Raw genomic sequence first — 21,955 nt, forward strand, 5'->3', positions numbered from 1 at the left:
TAACGTAAAGACACTATACTCCGGGTAGGTGATAGCTTGGTTTTTACATTAGTGGTGACCTCGACGTGATTGCTCGTTGGGTCAGTTTTAGTTGAAAGTGGACTAGTTAATCTTGGTCAGTGAGTTGTGACCTTTTGAGTGAATTAGTTGTACGTGCAAAAGACTGTTCCGTGGAAATCCTGTGCTATTGTTGCTGTCTGGAAGAGGAGCAGATTGAATTAGTGTACGTGTAAAAAGTGTTCCGTGGAAATCCTGGGCGATTGTTGCTGTCTGGACGAGGAGCAGATTCGAAGGAGAGGATTCACATCAAGCCTTGCCTCATTGAGGACCCGACCCTGAGTATTCGGGGGCTGTTCAGGTGATACCTTTCAAGTTTTTATTGTTGCTGTGAAGTAGTCCGTGAGGAAGGAGTGACCGACCAGATTGAAATCGGCGTGTCCGACCCGAGAGGAACTTCAACTTTATTCGTCTATTACTCAATTACTGTCTTGCCTCTTTTGAGGGCCCCATCCTGAGCGTTCGGGAGCCATAGAGGTCGGCGTTGTTGCTGATTAAGTTGATTAACGTGTACTGTTCTAATTGTTTTTGTTTGTTGACTTCGAGATATCAACATGGATCGACTGAAGAAGGCGAGGACTCCTGTTCGAGCTTCGATTACAAAGACAATTGATGGAGCAGTTGCTGAGTTGGCGAAGGATCCGAAGGATACAATGGAACTTACCATCAGGCTCAGAAAATTGCAATCTCTGCAGACGACGATCAGAGAACATGATGAAAAAGTGCTCACCCAGATGTTGGATGATAACTGTACGGCGGAGGCTTATACGGAAGAAAGTGCAGCGAATGAAGAATATTCAGACAAAATCAGTGCAGCTATTTTGAAAATTGAAAAGGTTCTTGATGCAGAAATCCGTCCACTAAGCCCAAGTCCTGCCAGCAGTTATACCACAGCGAACGGTGAACGTGTAAGAAGAAATAGGACTTTTAAACTTCCCAAGATTCAACTTCAGAAATTCAGCGGTGATACAAAGGAATGGCTGGGATGGTGGTCGCAGTTTAGGAAGATCGACGAAGATGATGAACTACATGCAAGTGACAAATTCCAGTACCTACTACAGAGTACGGTATCTGGGTCAAGGGCACGTGGACTGGTCGAAAGCTTCCCAATGACGACAGAAAACTACCCAAAGGCCGTCATCGCTTTGAAGGAAAGATTTGGGAAAGAGAAGTTCCTTCAGCAGGTGTATGTGAGAGAACTACTTCGGCTGGTTATCACAACCGCAAAATCAAAGGAAGTAGTCGTGCTCTCCAAACTTTATGATGACATCGAGACTCAATTAAGGGCATTGGAGTCTTTAGGAATTAAGGCGGAGCAGTCGACCCAGTTCCTGTTTCCTATGGTGGAATCCTGCCTCCCAGAAGAAATCCTACTCATTTGGCAAAGAAGTCCTCTTCGCAAACAAGATGGGTCACAGCTTAACCCGAAGAAAAATGAATTGGATTTTCTAATGGAGTTTCTTCGAGAAGAAGTGGAGGGCGAGGAGAATAGAAAGTTGGTGCGATCCGGCTTCGATGCAGCCATCAAGGGAAAAGAAAAGAACAAGAAGAAGGGTCAATTGGAGAAGAATGAAGAATTCCCCACTGCTGCCGGCCTCTATTCAGGTCAACAAGTTGAACAATGCGTTTTTTGTGGAAAATCTAACCACAAAAGCCAGAAGTGTTTCAAAGCGCAGAAGATGCCACTCGAGGAGAAGAAGATCCTGGTTAAAGAAAATAAGGGATGCTTCATCTGCCTAGGAAGGGGTCATATTGCGAAGAAGTGTAAAGCGTCGGTGTCATGTCGTGTGTGCAAGAGTAATCATCATGAAGTAATGTGTTCTCAAGTCGAGAAGGATGATCAACAGGACAACTCGTACACGTTTATTTCCACCGATGCAGCTCAAACAAACATCCAATGCCAGAGTGATGTTTTGTTGAAGACAGTGCTAGTGAAAGTCGGCTGTCAAGAAAAGAAAGAAGATCGTGTTGTCAGGCTGCTTTTTGACGAAGGAAGTCAAAGAAGCTACATAACCTACAGCACTGCAAAAGCCATCAGAAGTAAGCCAATGGGATCAGAATTCTCCAGAAATGTGCTGTTCGATGGTTCCGTTACTGATGTTGGGCAAGTTTATAAGCATCACATTTTGCTCAGAAGTCTGTACGGAAGAAATCAAGTCAAAGTGGTTTTGAGAGAGAAGCCAATTATTGGAGGTATAGTGCCCAGAGTTCAAAACGGTCCATGGATTCAAGAGTTGAAAGCCAGGGGGATCTTGCTCTCGGACTATTCTCGTCATCAAGTCGCCGAACCAGACATCCAAATTCTAATAGGAAGCGACCTGTGGGGAAGCATCATGACAGGAAGAATGATCAAGTTACGATGTGGGCTCGTCGCGTGTGAATCAGTTTTTGGATGGAGTCTGAGCGGTCCAGTTCCCAAGTTCAATAGTGTGCTGAATGAATCGATCTCAATGTTCACGACTGAAGAAAACGTGCAGGAAATGTGGACATTGGAAGCACTCGGCATTGAGGATCCAATCGAGGTGAAGTCGAAGTTGGATCAAGAATTAATTGCAAAGAAGCATTTTGCAGAGACAGTATCTCGTCAAGCTGATGGACGTTATTCAGTGGGCTTACCATGGATTGGTGAAGAGAAGAATATTCCCAACAATAGGATGGTGGCAGAGAATAGACTCCAGTCAACAACAAGGAGATTACTAAGTACAGGAAAGTTTGACGTATACGGGAACATTTTCAAATCGTGGAAGGAAGAAGGAATAGTGGAGGAAGTAAACGTGTATCATTTGGATGACTTAAACTGCCACTACTTGCCCCACCATCCCGTGTTCAAGGAAAGTGTGACGACCCCGGTGCGACCTGTATTTGATGCCTCTTGCAAGACAAAAAGATATCCATCATTGAATGATTGTCTTCACAAAGGACCTAATCTAATGGAACTCATCCCGTCAGTTTTACTCAGATTTCGGGAGAAGAAGATTGGGGTCGTCTCTGATGTTAGGAAGGCGTTTCAAATGATAGACGTACAGGAATCCGACAGGGATTATTTGAGATTCCTGTGGTGGGAGGACCCTGCCGGAAAGAAAATTAAAATTTACCGTCACTGTCGAGTTGTGTTTGGTGTTAACTGTTCACCCTTCTTGCTTGCAGCAGTCGTCGACATGCATCTATCATCAATTGTGGATGGACGACAAGAAGAAGCCCTGAAACTGATGGGAGCACTATACGTGGACAATTGTGTCACGTCAGTCGACAGCGTGGACGAGTATGAAGCATTCAAAGTGACTTCAACCAAGATTATGGAAGAAGCGAAGATAGAGTTGAGACAGTGGGAATGCAGTGTTGTGCGGGTTCCCGGAGTCTGCTCGCCTGCCATGAGGGGGTGCGGATTGGGAGACGGCAACACTGACACTCCACAGGAGTCAAGAATACTCCCTACAACAATGGTACTTGGTCTAATTTGGGACAAGTATGAAGATACGCTGTCATGTGACATAAAGATGGACAATCTCCCGGATAAGTTGACCAAGAGGAGCGTGCTGTCCATGGTTCATAAAGTGTACGATCCCATCGGTTTCAGTTGTCCAGCCTTAATAAAGCCGAAGATGTTGTTACAGAAGGCGTGGGAGAGGAAGACCGGATGGGACGAACCATTACCTATGGAGGAGGCGAAGGAATTCAAGAAATGGTGCGAGGAGCTACCTCACCTAAAATCAATTCACCTCCCACGGTTTATGAAATTAGAAAGTACACGTGTATTGCAGATGCATGTGTTTTGTGATGCGAGTCAAGATGCATATGCTGCTGTCGTGTTTCTTCGCAGCGAAGTTGGGGATCAAGTGGAAATAAGCCTCCTTCAAGCAAAGGCAAGGGTGGCTCCTTTGAAGAAACCAACAATTCCAAGACTCGAGTTAATGGCTGCGTTAATTGGGGTGCGACTTTGTGAATCTGTCAAGAGTGCACTCAATTATGAGACCATCCCCACTACATATTGGAGCGACTCAACCACCGTGCTGGCGTGGATTCGAGGTAACGACAATTGGGGGACTTTTGTTGGAAACAGGGTACGAGAAATTTGCACGTATACGGATTCTAAGAAATGGAGACATGTTCCGGGTCTTCTCAACCCTGCTGACCTACCATCACGAGGATGCAATGCCAGAGAATTGCTACAGTCAGGATGGTGGATGGGGCCTGATTGGCTCAAAGAATCAGAAGAAACTTGGCCTCACTCAGATGAAGTTATGGACGAGGAGGAAATTAACCAAGAAATGAAGAAATCCAGCAGTGTTGACTTGGCTGGTACTACCGCCGTCGAGATAATTCCAGATCCGAGATTCTCTACCTACGTGAAGAATGTTGCAGTAGTTGGCTGGCAGCGTCATTTTGTGGAGAATACTCGTGTACCAAAAGAAGACAGGATCATGAAGAATTATCTGACAGTCCAGGAATTAAGAGAAGCTGAAATAGTGCTGCTGAGAGAAATTCAGGCTAGCTTCGTGGACAAATTCCAGACTGGTGGCGGAGTAAAAGTTCAGAAAATGGAAGATGGACTTTTACACGTGAAGACAAGACTACTGAATCGAGTGGATTCTCAAGAATTCAAGATGCCAATACTACTTCCAAAATCCCATCCGATGGTGCTACAATTGATTCGAGATGCACATCGGAATTATTGTCATGCTGGTGTTCAGTTTATTATGGGGAAGTTACGAGAGAAGTATTGGATCTTGCAAGCTAGGAAGACGATCAGAAGTGTCATCCATAATTGTTCCACGTGTAGAAGATTCGAATCAAAGAAGGTCGAGGTGGAAGAAGCTGCTCTACCAGAGAAGAGGGTCGCTGCGACCGAGCCATTTCAGACGACAGGTGTTGACCTGGCTGGACCACTATACCTTAAAGATGGATCGAAAGTGTGGATCGTTTTGTTTACGTGTGCAGTGTTCAGAGGAATACACGTGGACTTGATCACCTCCTTGAGCACGGAAGCATTTTTGGAATCTTTGGAAAGATTCATTAAACAATGTGGACGTCCCAATACAATTTATAGTGACAATGGGACTAATTTTGTTGGAGCCTCTTCAAGTCACTGGATTGGACCAAGATCGAGAAAGAAAGTCAAGTGAAGAGAATCCAGTGGATCGTGAACCCACCCACAGGAGCGTGGTGGGGCGGATGGTGGGAGCGACTTATCAGATCAATTAAGGATCTTTTAAAGAGGATGCTGGGACGAGCCAGGCTGACCTATGACCAGTTGAGGACCTGTCTTTCTTCCGCAGCAGCAGTCATCAATAGTCGTCCACTGACAACCGTGAATGAGGATAAAGATGACCTCATTCCTTTGACACCAGTAATGTTCATGAGAGGAGCTTTAACGTGTAATTTTCCTGAAAGTATGGAAATCGGATCAAGAGAGTTGCAGTCTCATTACAAAAGGACAAGGAGACTACAACAAGACCTTCAAGCAAAATTTAGGAAGGAATATCTCGGTCAATTGGTCCAGAAAGCAAATGAAAAGAAGGCACGACAACTTCAAGTTGGAGATGTTGTCTTAGTTGGTGCTGATAACAAGAAGCGTTTTGACTGGCCGATGGGGCGAATTATGGAGCTTATCCCAGGAAAGGACGGAGTGTGCAGAGTTGCGAATGTCAAGACGTCGAAAGGAACACTCAAGAGACCACTGCAACGACTCTATCCATTGGAAATCGCTTCCCCCAAGGCAGCAGCGTTACCTATTTCAAGACCCTCACTGGACTCCAAGAAGAAGAAGCAAGTCCAGAATAAACCGGAAGTTAATACTATCGATGAAGAGATAGTGACCAAGTCAGGGAGGATCTCTAAGAAACCAGTTAGATATTCGCAGTGGAATTTGTAGATTACTCGTATAGTTTAATTGGATTTAATATTTATGATTTTTTCTTAGGGTAGTTCTTTTGCTCTCACAAAAGGATGGGAGGATGTTAAATGTAAAATAAGTTTATGTATGAAATTTATTGAATACGCGTCTACAATTACCCCGTGTCGTGGTGATGGTTGCCATGGAGACGACGGGGGTGGGATTTTTGGGTGCGCGTCTCTCTTTGTTAAGTCGTAGTAAGATAGTAATTAGGAATAGTCAACACAGTCGAGTTTTAGTCGTTGTCAGAGTCAGACATTTTGGATTTTAGTCGTCGTGGCAGGCAATCAAGTTTAGAATTGTTAGTTCTTTTTTGTTGCACGATCAATTTATAATTAAAGTAAGTCATCAATCAACTCGTGTTGTTGCAGAGCTCTGAATTGTGTTGACCATCGTTTAATTGATTTAAATAAAATCTAGTTTAAGTAGATAAAATAATCGTATAATTCACTCAGTCACTTTCTTAATTCCAACGAGCAAAGCACAATTAAATATAACGTAAAGACACTATACTCCGGGTAGGTGATAGCTTGGTTTTTACACATACATACGTGGAACTTAAAAAATCGATACGTTTCCGCTCCGTCTAACCCACATAACGAGAAGATATGATGAAGAAACAAAGCAAATCAAAAAAGACAAGGAAGCAGCAAACTTGAGTAACAAGGCTTGGCATCATTAAGGTAACATCAGACAAGATAGATGTCATCCTTCAGTAAAAACTACTGCATAATTGTCTACTTCTTCTCACAACTTCTCAACAAAAACATGCTGCCAAAGGTACACTATGTACATCAAATAGCAGGCATTATATATATTAAACTTGATAGCAAAACACAACGTCTCCTTGGCCTGAAGGTTTTTGGCTGGATTGAAACATCAACATGCTTTGTACCAAAGGACATATCTGGCTAAAAACTAAATATGACCCTAATTTAACAAGGTTTTATAATTTTTATACGTAATGCCTTCAACTGGGTTGCGTAAGAGAAGGCATAGATACCACATATAGAGCTAACTGCTGAGTGAAAGCAGTCAAGTGCAGCTGTCTCTTCCTGGATAAGAATCAAATAGATACCCAAACATGAGAAAATAAAATGCTACATAAAAGTGAAAAAAACATCCACCACCACTACTTTGGCAGGTGCCAAAAGTAGAGTATTCTAGAATAAAGACACACGCCAACATTATTAGGTAAGTAACCAGACCAGAGTGAAAGTCATTCCAGCCCTCCACCACTGGTAAATTTTTCACAAGGTAAAGCATTCATACAAAGTCTTGAGAGAAAAGCTTGTTCTCAAGATGCACTCGAAACTTCCAAGTAATACCTGCAGTAATGAAGGGTATAATAATAAGACAACAAAATGTGGAAATGTCTTCCGAGTCGGTTTATCATATGACATTAGTTAATGTGAACGATGATATGGCACGTAAAGTGCTTCGGTGCACGTCAAAAGCGTCTCACCACTTGGAAAATCATGCATCTTGCCTTCTTTCTCTTTTCTTTCGTTTTTTATTTTGACTCGTAATTATCGAGTTCGACCCATATTACGCTGATATTTCCTACATTTTGGTTCGCTGATTATAATTACGTAAACCAATCTCTAAAGAGACGACGAGAAATTAGCTAGTTTGGAGGAGCTAGGAAGACGTGTGGTTTGACATTGACAGGATTGATAAAAGAAAGCCGCACCGAATCTTACTTTACTGACCACATGTGTTTCCTTTCCTAAGGGCATCATTAGAGAAAACAAGAACCAATACATATGTAGTTCAGCCCATGCATTACAAATGTATTCTACAGAATGAGGCGAAAAGTGGATGGATATGTTATAAAAGTATAGACATTTGGGAAATTGCTTTGCTTTGCTCAGGTATCTGAGGATGAGAAAGGGGGCGAGTGTCAACTATTGAATAGTCAGTGATGCCGGAGAGAGAAAACTACATACCAAACCATATAAAACCAACGTCATGGAACGAAATGATCGAGAGAAAGAGGTTGAATCATTCTAGAAAGAACTCCATGCATTGCAAATAATTGCAGTGGAAAAGGAAAAGAAAAGCAAAAGCAGAATCCATCATTCCTAATTCAATTCTCAAACTATCTTTTCTATAAACATATACACACGCTACATTTCCTGAGTGGTGCTTACATCCAAAACAAGGCTGGAAATATAAAATGGAGGAAACATGCTCTTCCTTGCATTGCTTTTTCAATATAGAATCTTATTTTCCTAAAAATAGCATCTTATCTCCACTTCTCGTACATCTAGTCACGACAATTTCCATCCAGGCCGGCAAAAATAGACATAAAACTCGACAACAAAATGGAGTCGGACTGATTCTTGAACTACTTTCTCCTTCTTCAGAATATGGAACTTTATTGTTATGATTCTTACCTTAACGTCGTCATCGTCAGTGCAAAATCTACTCATTCAACGAAAACTAGCCATTTCTCGACATATCATGCAAACCACGAGAAAACAAGGTGGAAGGTCCTCGAATTGAACAATAATAAAGACAGTATTCTTCTTTCATGGTGAAAGGATGATGTTCGTTTCATCTTGGCATCCTTTGATTTTCAAGTACAATGAATAAATGATTTATATTTTGATGGAGAAACCATCCCTTGCCATTTCGGTAACGATGTACTTATTTACTTTTGTTCTACAGGGTAAATGACAATCGAATTTGTAAGAAAAGGGTTTACTCAATGTAGTTGCTAGTCAAAGTAGACATAATAATGACTAATTTTCAAGGTTCCATATAAGCAGTAAACTTTAAACATAGTGCAAAACCTTGTCATAGATATTTCTCGTTACTGAGAAGAATAAAACTTGAAACTTTCTCCAATTAGTAGTATTAATTTCATCCTCATTGATGCGGTGATCTGCATACCAATGAGCAGATTCCAATATTTTTTGGACGAACAATGACATTAATTAGCAGTCAGCGTCGCCCATATTTTGCTACAAATCATAAACCATACGATAGAAGAACTTTCTCTAATCTCCAACTACTTTGAATTTTCCTCGTCCTTGGGTTTCTGTTGAAAACGACGGAACCAAGAAGACGCGATTATCCTTCCACACGGAAGACCTTGGTTGTAATGATTATGTAGTTTTAACGAGTTGGTTAATTAATCAAGCTCTTTCTATTCCGAAGGTTGATTTTTGCACATGCTTAGTTCAGATTCTTCCAAATCTAGGATCCTACTGGCATCTTGTCAAACAAAATTTGCATAATTTTCACTTCTACTAGTCCAACTATGTGAACCTGCAAATTTAAATAAATGTCTACCCATTTGTATAGCATGTCTGTGCGAATAAGGAGAAGTGTGATTTTAAATTTTACATGACTGCTCACTGTCAGCTTTAAATCTTCATCGTCCGTGCTCAAGAGCCCAGTTTATACGACGAGCACTTGGCCAATTACAATTTCCAAAACGTCCTTCTTTTTATGAGCACCATGCAATTTCATCAACTACTGTACGTTATGCGAAAGAAGATCCATAGGTCTGTCGATCTGGCGAAGAATGATTACACATAGGAATCACAATGGAAATCCAACTAGCAGAAGGATGCAGATGAGATGCAAACACACAAATCTAATTATGATCATGTTTCACGAGTTTCAGAGAGTTTGCGGCTATAAAACAACTTGTGCTCGTCTTCTCCTCGAGCAGAGTGAGCTGCTCATAAAAAATAAACATGAAATTTCTTCCAGTTGAAACAATACTATTTACATATGCTTGCTTACTTAAATCAAAAAATATATAATCAGATTATATAGCAGACTTAAAACATGGTAGTTAAATATATTTCTTAGCAGAGTTTTCAAATGTTATTTCAACACGTTTGTAAGCAATTAATTAGCAGGTAAGACGCACCTTCAGATACGAAGATGCATCACGTAACTGAACTGATGTCGTTTCTTTTACTTGCTTTTAAATGTGCAGGGCAGCGAGGGAAGGAGCTCTGCAAACCTCTCATTGTCATTGTAACTCGTTCATCAAACGAGACGCAGATAACATTTCGCCAGTGCAGAAAATGTTAATAATAAACTCGAAACTTCTTAAAACTTATAGAAAGTTTTGGAATAGGTTCTTAAATCTGAACTCATAAACTGAACTCATGAAATTGGACGTTAAGCCTCGTGCAAACCAATTTCTACTCCGTCGCCGTATCTAAGGTAAGCACTTTTTGTTTTCAAAGTGAAAAACAGAGAGTGTAAAACAGTAAAATGCAGAACCTCAACAACTTCATTTCAATAAACTGCTGCTGGTCTTTCCCCTATTTCAACGATGGCGGATCTCAGAATTTCTGTGGTTTGGTGTCGTACCTGGTATTGCGAACAGTCCACCCCAAAGCGAAAAATCAAACCAACGCTTTTTCCACAAATTACAACCAACTGTGTCTTTCCATCGTCTTATTGTAAAGGTTCACTCACTTGTATTTTTAGAGTCAATATAATAAAAGGGACGAACGAAAAGATGCACGTCATGACACATCAAAAGCACATTCTATTTACTCAAAAGAACATTCTATTCAATCTTGATGACGAGTTATCTGCATTTCATTGAAGATGTGCCACCACTTTCGATCTATATTTTCAAATTTGCACAAAATGCAAGCCATGTGCAAACAGTAGAATATCTTTTAAACCCGAAGTAGAATTTTTATATTTTAAAAGAAAAATCAATGTCGACTAATATGACGAGGCACGCATGATTTTTCGATGAAGGAATCTTCCAGTGCCATCCTAATAACAGACCACATCAGACGCAAAAGTGGAGATTTGAGATGAGAGATAATGGTTTGGTTGGATACACCACCAGCCAAACCAGCGTAAAAGTGCCAACGCAATCTAAAGTTTCACGAATGACAGGATTTCAAAGAAAGGTGAAAAAGAAATCACGGATTCAATCAGCCATCCTCCACTTGTGAAGATTGTGACGCCCCCATCAAATCAAATCTGTGCTGAAGGGTATGCTAATGATTACGGGGAAATTCAAAGGTTGTTGTTAACCTTTTACATACAAAATCAAGCAGTCATTCTTGGAAAAAATATAAGATAACGCTTCTAAAATGTACAAGTTTCCAACCCCGATGTATCCTTGTGTAAGCACCCCATGTTGGAGAAAGCACACAATAATCGTACAGAAATCAATAAGAAAAATTGTAAAGTGAGTTGAATAATTTAAATAGGAAGTTGACTCCAGTAATTTTTGGTTCTTATATGGTTAAGCGTTTACTAAATTAATTAGCTAGCGTTTTCTATTCCCGATAACTTGAGACGTTTTTGCTAGTTTAATTTTCTAAATTAAAAGTAAACTTGATCCAGTTGAGTATTTGACTTGAAACATCCAATCTCATTTTCACTGAGCTAACAAGACTGCAATCAATATTTGTATTTACATTGATTTTGCATATGCAAGTAAAAAGGAGGAAATCTCTGGTGGGTGGAACAAGGACTCGAAATCAATTTACGCAGCAATCCTAAATCATAGGAAAATATCGTGGCAATAACCAGTTCAAGGTTCACATACATACATACACATATAACTTAGTTATAAAGGGGAGCAATTGAATGCTCAGGTAAATACGACGGGCAAACGTACTTATAATGCTGCTAGAGGCAATATATATCTTTCTAAATAATGCATCCGGTCTGGATATGATCTTTATATCAATAGAACGCTTGGATTCATCACGGGAGAGAAATCCAGATTAGATTGGAACTCATCACAGCTTGCAGAATTTGCATTTCACACTGAATAATAATAATAATAATATAATATATAATAATAATTTATTGCATCATAGCCAACAGCCTTTGCACATCATGAATGGTTACATAATATTGATATCATAAAATCGTAAAAAAAGTAAAAGTAATTATTGGTCAGAACATAAGTCAAAATATTTGGCGACTTTGTGCCAAAAGAGAAATAAGTTATTCATTAATTTATCACTATATGAAGCAGAAAAAAGAGCAACAAAAAGTTGCATATTGTTAAATTCAGTTGGATTATAATTAGGAATTAATGGGTAAATTAGTGATTGGCGCTCAGATTTTAATGAAGTACATGTAAACATAAGATGTTCAACAGAACAATTATCACTGCATAAGGGACAACTTGAATTTAGAGGGATGTAGAATTGTCCGATTTTAACACTAAATTTATTGAGGCGCAATTGGGTCATCAAACTGCATTTCTGCATGGGGTGGTTCATATTGAAGTATCCTTCTGTGTCAGTTTTCGGTTTGATGAGTTGGTAATGTGGGATGAAGTTGGATTTTTGCATCCTCACGACGTCCTGATTCCTAAGATGTAGCTCATAGTTTGTTAGGAGAGTTTTCCTCATGGTCACTAGGGAAGTCAGAGTTAGTGGAAGGTTTTCACATCTTGCGATCTTGAGTAGATTAAGGAAGTCTTCTCCCCAGCAATGGTTCCTTTGCATTGCTGACGAGTTGAGCCGTGTCCACTTCATTTGCGTAATCATACATTGTCTTACGGGGGAGTCTTCTTTTTTTCTAAATATTCGCTCCCAGAAACCCAATGTGTCGGCAAGATGTTGTACTCTTGTGTCCCGTGCACCAGTTTCCAATCGCACAAAGTAATCAGGAGTCGATGGGAGAAGTCTGAGTAGCTTTTTTAGGAAACGGATTTGTATTTTGTCAATGTCTTCTATAAACTTCATGGCCCAGATTGATGAGCCGTAAAGTAGAGTAGCCCGCGCAATGGAGTTGAATAGTTTAAATTGCGTTGATAAGGGTGGAACACCAGATCTTCTCGTAATGTGAAGGACTTTCACTACGGCCGCAGTTGCTTTTTCTTTGAACTCTTTATGGGCTAGATTGAAAGTCCCGTTTCTATGCATAGTCACTCCTAGATAGGTATATGAATCTACAATGTCAACAGCATCTTCATTCCATTTGAAAGATGTGAGGTCACGTGATCTTCTCTTGATGAAGATGACAATTTTCGTTTTTGAAATATTGCATAGCAGACCGCGGTTCTTAAAAAACTTAGCAGCAACATTGATTTTTCCCTGGAGAGCATCCGCAGAATTAGCGACGATAACGACATCATCAGCAAACATTAGAATGTGGAAGTCGGTTGATCCAATTTTGACTGGTGAGATGCCACTTCTTTGCAGTCGGCGTGCAAGGCCATCTATGAAAAAGTTGAAGAGGCATGATGATTGCGGTTCTCCTTGTAAGACGCCTTTTTGGAATTGAAAGGACGCTGTTAATCCATTTGGGGTGAGAATCTGCCCACTAGCTTTGCTGTAAAGTGACATCAGGACTTTCAGGTACTTAGAGCTCACTCCCCGCTTACTCAAAACTTTCCACATTCTGTCATGAAGGCAGGAATCAAAAGCCATTCGTGCGTCGATGAATATAGCGAATAACTTCCCACATGGATTACGAAGTTTGGATTGAATAAGGGTTAGGAGGCAGAATATTTGCTCTAGAGTTTCCATCTTTTTCCTGAACCCAGCTTGAAATGGTGAGAAGTGTCCATGCCTTTCTGCCCAAGTCTGTAGACGATTTGACAGAATGGTGGTAAAGATCTTTAGGATCGTAGTGGCCATGGGAAGCAATGGGACGATAGTTGGAGGGAGAATGCGGGTCACCTTTTTTGAATATTGGTCGCAGCATGATGAGAGTCCACTCATCCGGAACGACACCACTGTTGTAGATGTCATTAAATTTTGCTGATAGTTGATTAATTGCTGCCGGTGTTAACGCCCTCCATACTTCGTTTGGTATACCGTCCTTTCCTGCTGCTTTCTTTAACTTCAGTTTTTTAATGGTGAGGGAGACTTCAAATGTGGAGATTTCGTGATCAAGTTCTTGGACTTCCCGTGGCGTGATTTCAATGGGGTATCTGCTACCTTGAAATAACGTAGAGTAGAACGAGTGACTTTCTGTCGCTGAAATTGGATAACTGCCTAAGCAGTGTGGTCTGAATTCACGAATAGCTGCCCAGAATGTTGAGGAATTTTTATGATTTAGTAAATTCTTGATCTGTTCCTGCTTTGTCAACTGTTTTTTCTCCCTCTTTAACTTGGTGTACTCGGCACGCAGTGATTGATAAAGTTGATGATCTTGTTGTTTGTTTGAATTCCGTCACACTGAATAATAAAAGGTCAGAGATTCTAGGAATTGGTGGTGTGAAGTGAAAGCAGCAGCAGCATTTTACTGTGAATCAAATCTACTGGTCAGAAAATACGTACATATCCAAAAACCAACGTCACCATGAGACGACGTTGTTGTAGACGAAGTAGAGCTTGAGAAGTTGAGCACCACTTTAATTGAAAAATCAACCCATACAAATCGAAATCCTCAATGACATTTGCACAAAACACTTTCCCTCGCGTCATCTGGCCTCATGTGTCCATGTGCAGTCAAATGTCCATCGTAATCTTCTCTTGAATTGTACAGAAGGCGAAAGTTAAATGGACTTTTCATGACATAAGTCGCTTTCACTTCACAAGCAAGGTTGACTTGTGTGTGGTGGTCGTTGTGGTTTGAGCTTTATTAGCGTTTGGTTTATCGTTTCTGCATGACAAACCTCGTCCTCACTTTCTTTCTTGCCAAGTGTACCTATCGTTGAGCCGCTTTAGACAACTTTTACTTATATTTTTCCTAGGACTCCAAAAAAGCTCAACCATAGCATTTTAATTTATGGAAACAAAGTTTATATTTTTTTGAAGGGTTAGTGATTAAAAGATTTACATATTTCCATACATATGTTAACATTTTTGTATTCTAACTTTTCGGACTTTCTCTTTCGCAAATTGTGGGAAATGTAAGTCACGTTCACTTTTAGCTAGCAGTAATGACTTTGATGTACTACCGAGTTTTATTTTTTTAAATAGAGATTTTAAGATGAAGGATTTTGTTACGAACTATTTGCTTATTTTTTATATGGACCACTAAACAAACAACAAGAAACGTCCATAGAGCGTTAAGACCATCAACATCTGAACCAAACTTAATTAAGTTAATGATTTCGAATAATTACTCAGCTTGAGCTACTGGAGGAATTAATATGTTGGTCCGGTAGTAGTAGCACAGAACATAGTCAAAAATGATATAGGTGAGCCACCCCGAAATCAACATCAACGAGTAAACATGATGAGAATGCTTTTGTAGTCAAGTTCGACGGGGAAATTACCAGACTGCATATCATCATGCATCCTCTTTTCCAAAGCAGACCGAAACTGTAAATACATTTATAGGGCACCAGCACATTTACTAATTTGTAAATTAAATCCAAGTGAACGCCAAGAGAGAGAGCGAACTATATAAAACTATTTTGTGCAGAAGGATAACTCTTCAAACCAATTTCACTGATTGATTTTCTAATTAAATTTGTAGTAATTTCGAGCAACGCAATGTGAGTAATGGTGTGACCAGGCCAACGCGGATATTATTGTTGCCAATCCTTTAATCATATATAAACCAGGGGGATTAAGTAGTTCTCGCTCTGTTTTTGGTTTTTCTCCATCTTTCTACGCCATGAAATCACTGGTGGAATTATGATGACAAAACCAAAAACATGCACAATCCACCTCCCAAATGCTAGCTCAAAAACACCCCAATTGTTACACGAACTCGTTTAAAAAATCTGATGTAAATAGAACTATGTGCCAAAAAATATGACGCCTACACTTTTTAAGGGTTTTAATACCGTCATTTTAATGACTTGGTTGTACATACAAAGCAACCATCGTACTGGGAGGTGATGGGCATGATATCATTTCAGTTCAGTTCACTGGGTCCTATTGCTTTCCTAACAAAATAGTCATCTATTCTACGGTGGTCAGTAGTCAGCCAGCTTACTCCTACTGACCCACAACTGAATTAAATAAATACGACACTAAACCAGCGTGACCATTTTACGGGCGGGGAAGACTCGCCAAATGTAAAAGTCTGGAAACTATAGCTCTGTAGTTATAGCTCTGTCCTAAGTCAAACTGATTACGGATTTATGAGTGAGTGCATTAGCATTACTCATATATGCAGAGTTTAGATAACAGCCGTTACGGGAAGGATGACGTCAAAGGAGAAAAGACACATTCAACACATTTTAAGCATCAATTATCAAATGTTGGCTGTGAATCAATTTTCACTCAAACTTATTACACATTTAAGGTTTTGGGATAGAACGGTCTGCTGCCTGGTGTTACACATACATTTCCAGCAAAAGAAGCAAATAATCAAGCCTGTCCTTATGTATTTATGGTATTACAGCAATTATTTCCTATTAGCGCTAATGCTTATTTTTGTCAGGTATTAAAAATCAATTATTCACGCTCAACAATCCGTCATAGCGTTTAGTGATATGGTTGAGATGAGAATAATAAACAATCCATATTCACACCCGTTGCGAAATATAATCAAATTCCTAAAATCCAAACTAACAGCCAAAGCCGAGCACAAACTGCAAATATGCTCATGTAAGCGCACTTAAGTCCACTTAATTTTGCTACAGTGAATATAAGCTTCTCAAAGTTGATCTGGCCGTGTGCTCAGAATTCAGAACGATGAAGTAACTCGTTTTCACAAATCTGTCGATGAAGGTCACTCCCTTAGCTTGGCAGACATTGTGCGGAAGGATAAACAAATAATAAAATCACTCCTCCTCTTGAGAAATTACAGCATGGACCCAACTCTCTCTATCTCTCTCGTGCAAAAAAGTGGATGACGGGGTAGATATGAATAAGGCGACTACATGGCATTTCATCTTTGCTGATCACGCCAAGATAAATGCAATTCTATTTGTTTTTACTTTCTTCCCCAGCTCCATAGAGTTCCCTAAAACAAAAAGGGCACGTCCAATCAGCCCAATCAACTGAATACGAGGAAATTTTACGCGTATGAGTCTCCTCCTTAACCGCACAGGTCCGCACATAAATATATCTGGGGCGATCTTCACCGAATCCATATAATAATCTGGTATATGTATACGGATACGTACGTGCTACTACAGAGTTCTAGGTTAGAAGCTATAACCTATGAGAAATTCGGCGCAAAAAAATCATACGCCATCATCACAGATGCAGTGCAGTTGAAACTGCATTTGTTCTTTTCTTTCTTGGCGAATGAGTGAGTACGCAAGAAGGAGTTGAGTTCATCTTTTGACGATGATGATGATGATGAGGTAGGACGATGCAGGAGTGACTGAAATGAGGCAACGATAATTGAATGACCAAGTAAAAAACAACTCACCATTGCGACTCAAATCTAATTTGCATAATCGTGTCAACGACCCAACTGCTTGTGGGATGGACATCAAATCGTTATCGCACAGGTCCAGCTCTTTCAGCTCGTGACAATGGAATAGGGATGGAGGCAAGTCGGATATCTGAAAAACGTAAAAAAGTAAATTATAATGCAACACTTAGCATAAAAGCGTATTTCAACACATCGCCCTCTAATTTCTAACCTTCTGTCTACCTCTTCACACACCTAAACCACACCTGCTGCATTTTAAAGAAACAAATTATGAAGCACGTCCGGCAACATAAACTGTTTCATGTGTATGCTCACTACTACTACTATGGACTCTCCAAATTATTTACTAATTACTTTGAGTGAAAATTACGGAGTAACACGGAATAATTTTGATGAAATTTGACTCTAGTTAAAAAATGAAAATTAATTGATATATTGTTGAGTCGTTCCAACAATTGTGCGATTTATCTTCGCCAGTAATGCGTCCATATTACCCCTTGTAATAAACAAAGCCGAGTAATGCAGCAGAAAAAGTGCACATATTTTTGCAGAAACAATTTGGCAGTCAACTGTCAAAAGTAAAAACTGGGGGAAAATGAGCAACAACGAAATATCACGTTAAACAACATGACTTGCAGCGTGCAGCATGCAAACCCATTTAAAAAGATGTCAAATGTTGATGTCACTGTAATAAAGTAACGAGAACAACTAATGACTGTAGGCAGCTCAAATGGCAGACATAATTCATTATTGACTTGCACACAATATATGTACCATTGACATGACAAGTTTCAAAAATATAGCTTATAACCTTAAATTCGTTAAATGTAATGACCAATTTTTCATGAAACTGAACAAATTTTTTCCAAGTCTCACTTGGATGTCTACAAAGGACGAGCGTTAGTATCTTCCCAGTCTCATCCTTCCCCCTCGCTTTGAATATTTATAACATTGTTTCGCGACGCCCAATTGAAAATTTCGCATCGACTCTGCTGGGGGAGGGGGAGGAGTCGACCTCAGGGTTGAGCTTCACCCAATGTTTTTATTTATTCTCCTTTGTCTGATGGTATATTTATTAAATTTTTTGGTCTAGCCGGACGGCTAGAATCTCCGTATTAAAAGATCGATTTTTGATGGATAAAATCATAAATTTCATCACAAATCGAATCTTTTAAAAATGTATATTACGTTTTCTAATAAAACCCAAAACAATACGCGTGATGTGATGATGATCATCCATCCCATAGATCATGTACATTAGTTAGATCTCGCGACGCATTCCTTTGTTAACAATATAAAGAGGATGATGCCTACCCCAACGAGTGAGAGGGGACTTTAATTGTGCTAATTTTCTGTGGTGGTTAATCTTTTGACCGGTAGAGCGTTTACTGACACTCACTTTTATGAAATTTCCATATAGTTCCAATCCATTTGTGAAATCCCCAGCTCCTAAAAAGACTCATTTTACTCTCTCCTACACGTTATGAACGGCTACAGATGCAATCTCCATTTACATTTTACATTAGCAATAGCCATAAATATTATCGTCATTCTAGAAATGGAAGTGTTGTTGTACTCTTGTACTTGTACATGAGGTAGTTATTACATCTTCTCCATCCGACCCGTCTCGTTGTTGAATCTCAATTCATTTCTGCATTTACATCATTATTGCCAGCATCATTCCCCTCTATTAAGTCTCTCCTACATAGTGCACACACTGATAATTCTGCTGTACAAGAAGACATACGTACGTACATGCTCTCAACATACAAATCTTGTTCTCCTATCTTATTTTGCAAAATCGACGCAGTCTGCCTAATCCTAAACAACGTCAAGAAATGCATCTTGGACCTCGGCTTGAAATAAGAATATCGTAGTCATTCTAGACATATTGCAATAACAACATGGTCCCATACCTCTCAAATATTTAGAAGAGACGCGCATTTCTGAATGATGAACACTTGTCTAAAATTTCAATCAGATGTTGTTCCTTTTACATCAGCCGAGTCCGTATTCTCCACTCTTTAATAAATCCATCAAGGCTTTACATAAAGCGTATTTTAGATATGTTTATGCTCCTACCTGTGGCCATAGTTAAAAATAAAATAAGAAGGTATATAGAAAATTGGTACATAAAATTTAGACAGACAAATGAAGAAGACCCGTCCGTCAAGGAATGGCGATGATGGCTGAACTCGACAACTTCTACCAGAAAATATTTTTCAGAGACCGACACTATCACTACTTTTCAAAATATCAATGTATTCATTCCAATAAGGAAAGAAATACAGAAAATTATCAGGTATAAAAAAATGCACGATGGCATGGTCACTACTTTATCAGCAGAACCGTGCAGTAAGTAGTACAATTAGGTAAGAATAGAGAAACCAAATTACAAAACTAAATTGAGCGATTGAAAATGGCATCTCAAATTGGCAACAAATTATGCTCATTAGATGCATCAAAGGCATGATTACCAACCAGCAGCTCATGGTACAAGCTATGCGGCAAAACCGCTGAAAATTTCTATTTTTTCATACCAAATATGAGTTATGGATTTTAATTTTAGAAATCGCGCCATATCTTAAAAACCAAGGCTTATTTCGAAAAAGTCAATCAGTCGAGGGCACTAGCCGGGACCTTCCCCAATACGATCCCGTTTAGTTTAGGTTACCAAAATGTATCGTCTAGGCTGTAGCTCAGTGGAGAAATTGGTAGCCGAAATTGCAAAATTTTTCGGAAATTTGAACTTACCGCCTGTACCTAGCATTATTTCGAAAAAATTTTCGAGTAAATATTATAGATAATGCGGTTATGAACATATTTGCTATTACATACAACTTTGTGTTATGCACCCAATTCATTCAGCGAAACATTTATGATTTCGAAACCGAAAAATCGGTTTTTATTGAATTTCTTGAAAATGGTTCAAGATACCATGAATTAGAAAAAAGTCATTTTAAAACTTTTCGAGAGGCATCTAATGCACTTTACGGCATCTCTTTACGCCCAACCGTTTTTTTGTACGAGCCCCCGACATTTCCCATAAGAGTGCCTGACAACATACTATATGTTCCACATATAGCGCCAAATGTCTCAGGTTGCCCCGACATTTGAGCTTATGGTGGAAAAAATAGAAAAATCAGTAAATTGACAGGTTCAGTTCACTTATGCGATTTGCTCCTGTCTGACATCCAGGAAAAAATGATATTACTTGGGTTTTGGGAAATCAAGTCCTGCAAGCCAACATTTATAAAATAGAACAACAGAGATAAACATGTAGGAATTCCATCCAATGACCTGTTTGTAATGCACACAAAAGTAAAATGAATAGTAGTGTGAGCAGAAGAACATATTTGCCTTTATTGATTTTAAACACAAAAGATAACAATTTATTTTTATACTGACAAACAAATCCTACTCGTAAAAATTCTGGAAGGAAATTTATTGAACTAATTTAAAATAGTTTAAGCCAGTGAGAGTTCCGTTTACGAGTACAAAACAATAATAATCTATCCAACGTCTTAAAAAAGGTCAGGACAAACCATGTCACTGTTCTCCTCAATTTTAGCAAAACACCAGCAGAGTGTGGAATGTAAACAAAATATCAAATACCACGACATGAAAATTATCCTCTCTTAACTGCAAATGTTTCAAGAATTATCACATTGTCCGTTATTCTTTCCGCCAACAACAAGCAACACTATTTCTTTTGCATGCATGTCCCACTATGCTCGATCTCATAAATAATGTCGAGACATGATCGTTATTATAGTTGGATAACTCAATATGATCGTCAATACTCGGATTGGCACTTTATTACCTATATTATTATTACTATTCCTACTGGTAAATAGGAGCTCTCCTATTACCTCTAGGAGTTGCTTTTCCAATGTTGATGGTCTGAAAATTTTGATGAAGGGACAGGACTTCGGGAGTGGTTTTTGGGCTGTGGAAATTTTCATATCAATCAAAACCTACAGTGCAGACTCCATATAGCCCGAGTCAGGGACAGAGTCCCTGACTCCGTGAGTCCTAGCTGTTTCTAAATTTTTCTCCGAATTGACCGACATAATATTACCACTTTGAACTTCCACAGCTATATTTGCTATCAAGAAGTGGTTTTTAGCCTTCGTACCAAATTTCAGATGGAAAAAATTAAACTTAAAAAATGGTATGGGTTACCCTCCAGGGTCACTCTGGTTAAAATTCGCTCACTTTTAACTTCATATCCTTTCATGAGAAGCCATTAGGTATGACCTTGCCGGATTTAATGTTTTTAAAGTAATTTCTAAAAATCGGTATGGGTCACCCCATAGGGTCGCTCCTGATAAGAATATCGAGGTTTTATATTACAAAAATACGCAGCAGAAATTACGTGAAGAATAACAGATAACAAAGAGTCGTTGTTATCGCTGAAATTATATGGTCGCCATATTGTTGTAGGAAATGAAAGAAAAAATACATTATTATGTCCACAAGTCAATATTGAATCTCGCAAAACAACCAGATCACATGCATTAAACTTCGACATGAAATAGTGTAACGTATATACACTCATCATGTGTGTATGAGTGTACATATTGGTGAGCAGAGACGAAATTATACGGTATCTTCAGATTGCAGCGTGCGAACAATACACGATAAATTTGTAATAAATGGGAAGAGTAATTGAGGGATTATTAGACGATTGAAAGTGAAATAATTTCATTAGCCAGAACACGGTAGGACCATAAGCCGATCTAGTTTCGC

At 39.3% G+C, this 21,955-nt stretch overlaps 1 protein-coding gene across 1 annotated transcript in view; it reads right to left on the minus strand.

Annotated features, from left to right (window-relative positions):
* LOC110850935 overlaps positions 1-21,955 on the minus strand; it is a 40,243-nt gene that overhangs the window by 11,172 nt on the left and 7,116 nt on the right. Inside the window, exon 2 of the mRNA XM_022098542.2 lies at positions 17,198-17,333. Coding sequence (XP_021954234.1) covers positions 17,198-17,333 — 136 coding nt within the window. The remainder of the gene's footprint in view (positions 1-17,197; positions 17,334-21,955) is intronic.

Source organism: Folsomia candida, unplaced genomic scaffold (assembly GCF_002217175.1).
Source record: "Folsomia candida strain VU population unplaced genomic scaffold, ASM221717v1 Fcan01_Sc006, whole genome shotgun sequence".
NCBI classification, from domain to species: domain Eukaryota; kingdom Metazoa; phylum Arthropoda; class Collembola; order Entomobryomorpha; family Isotomidae; genus Folsomia; species Folsomia candida.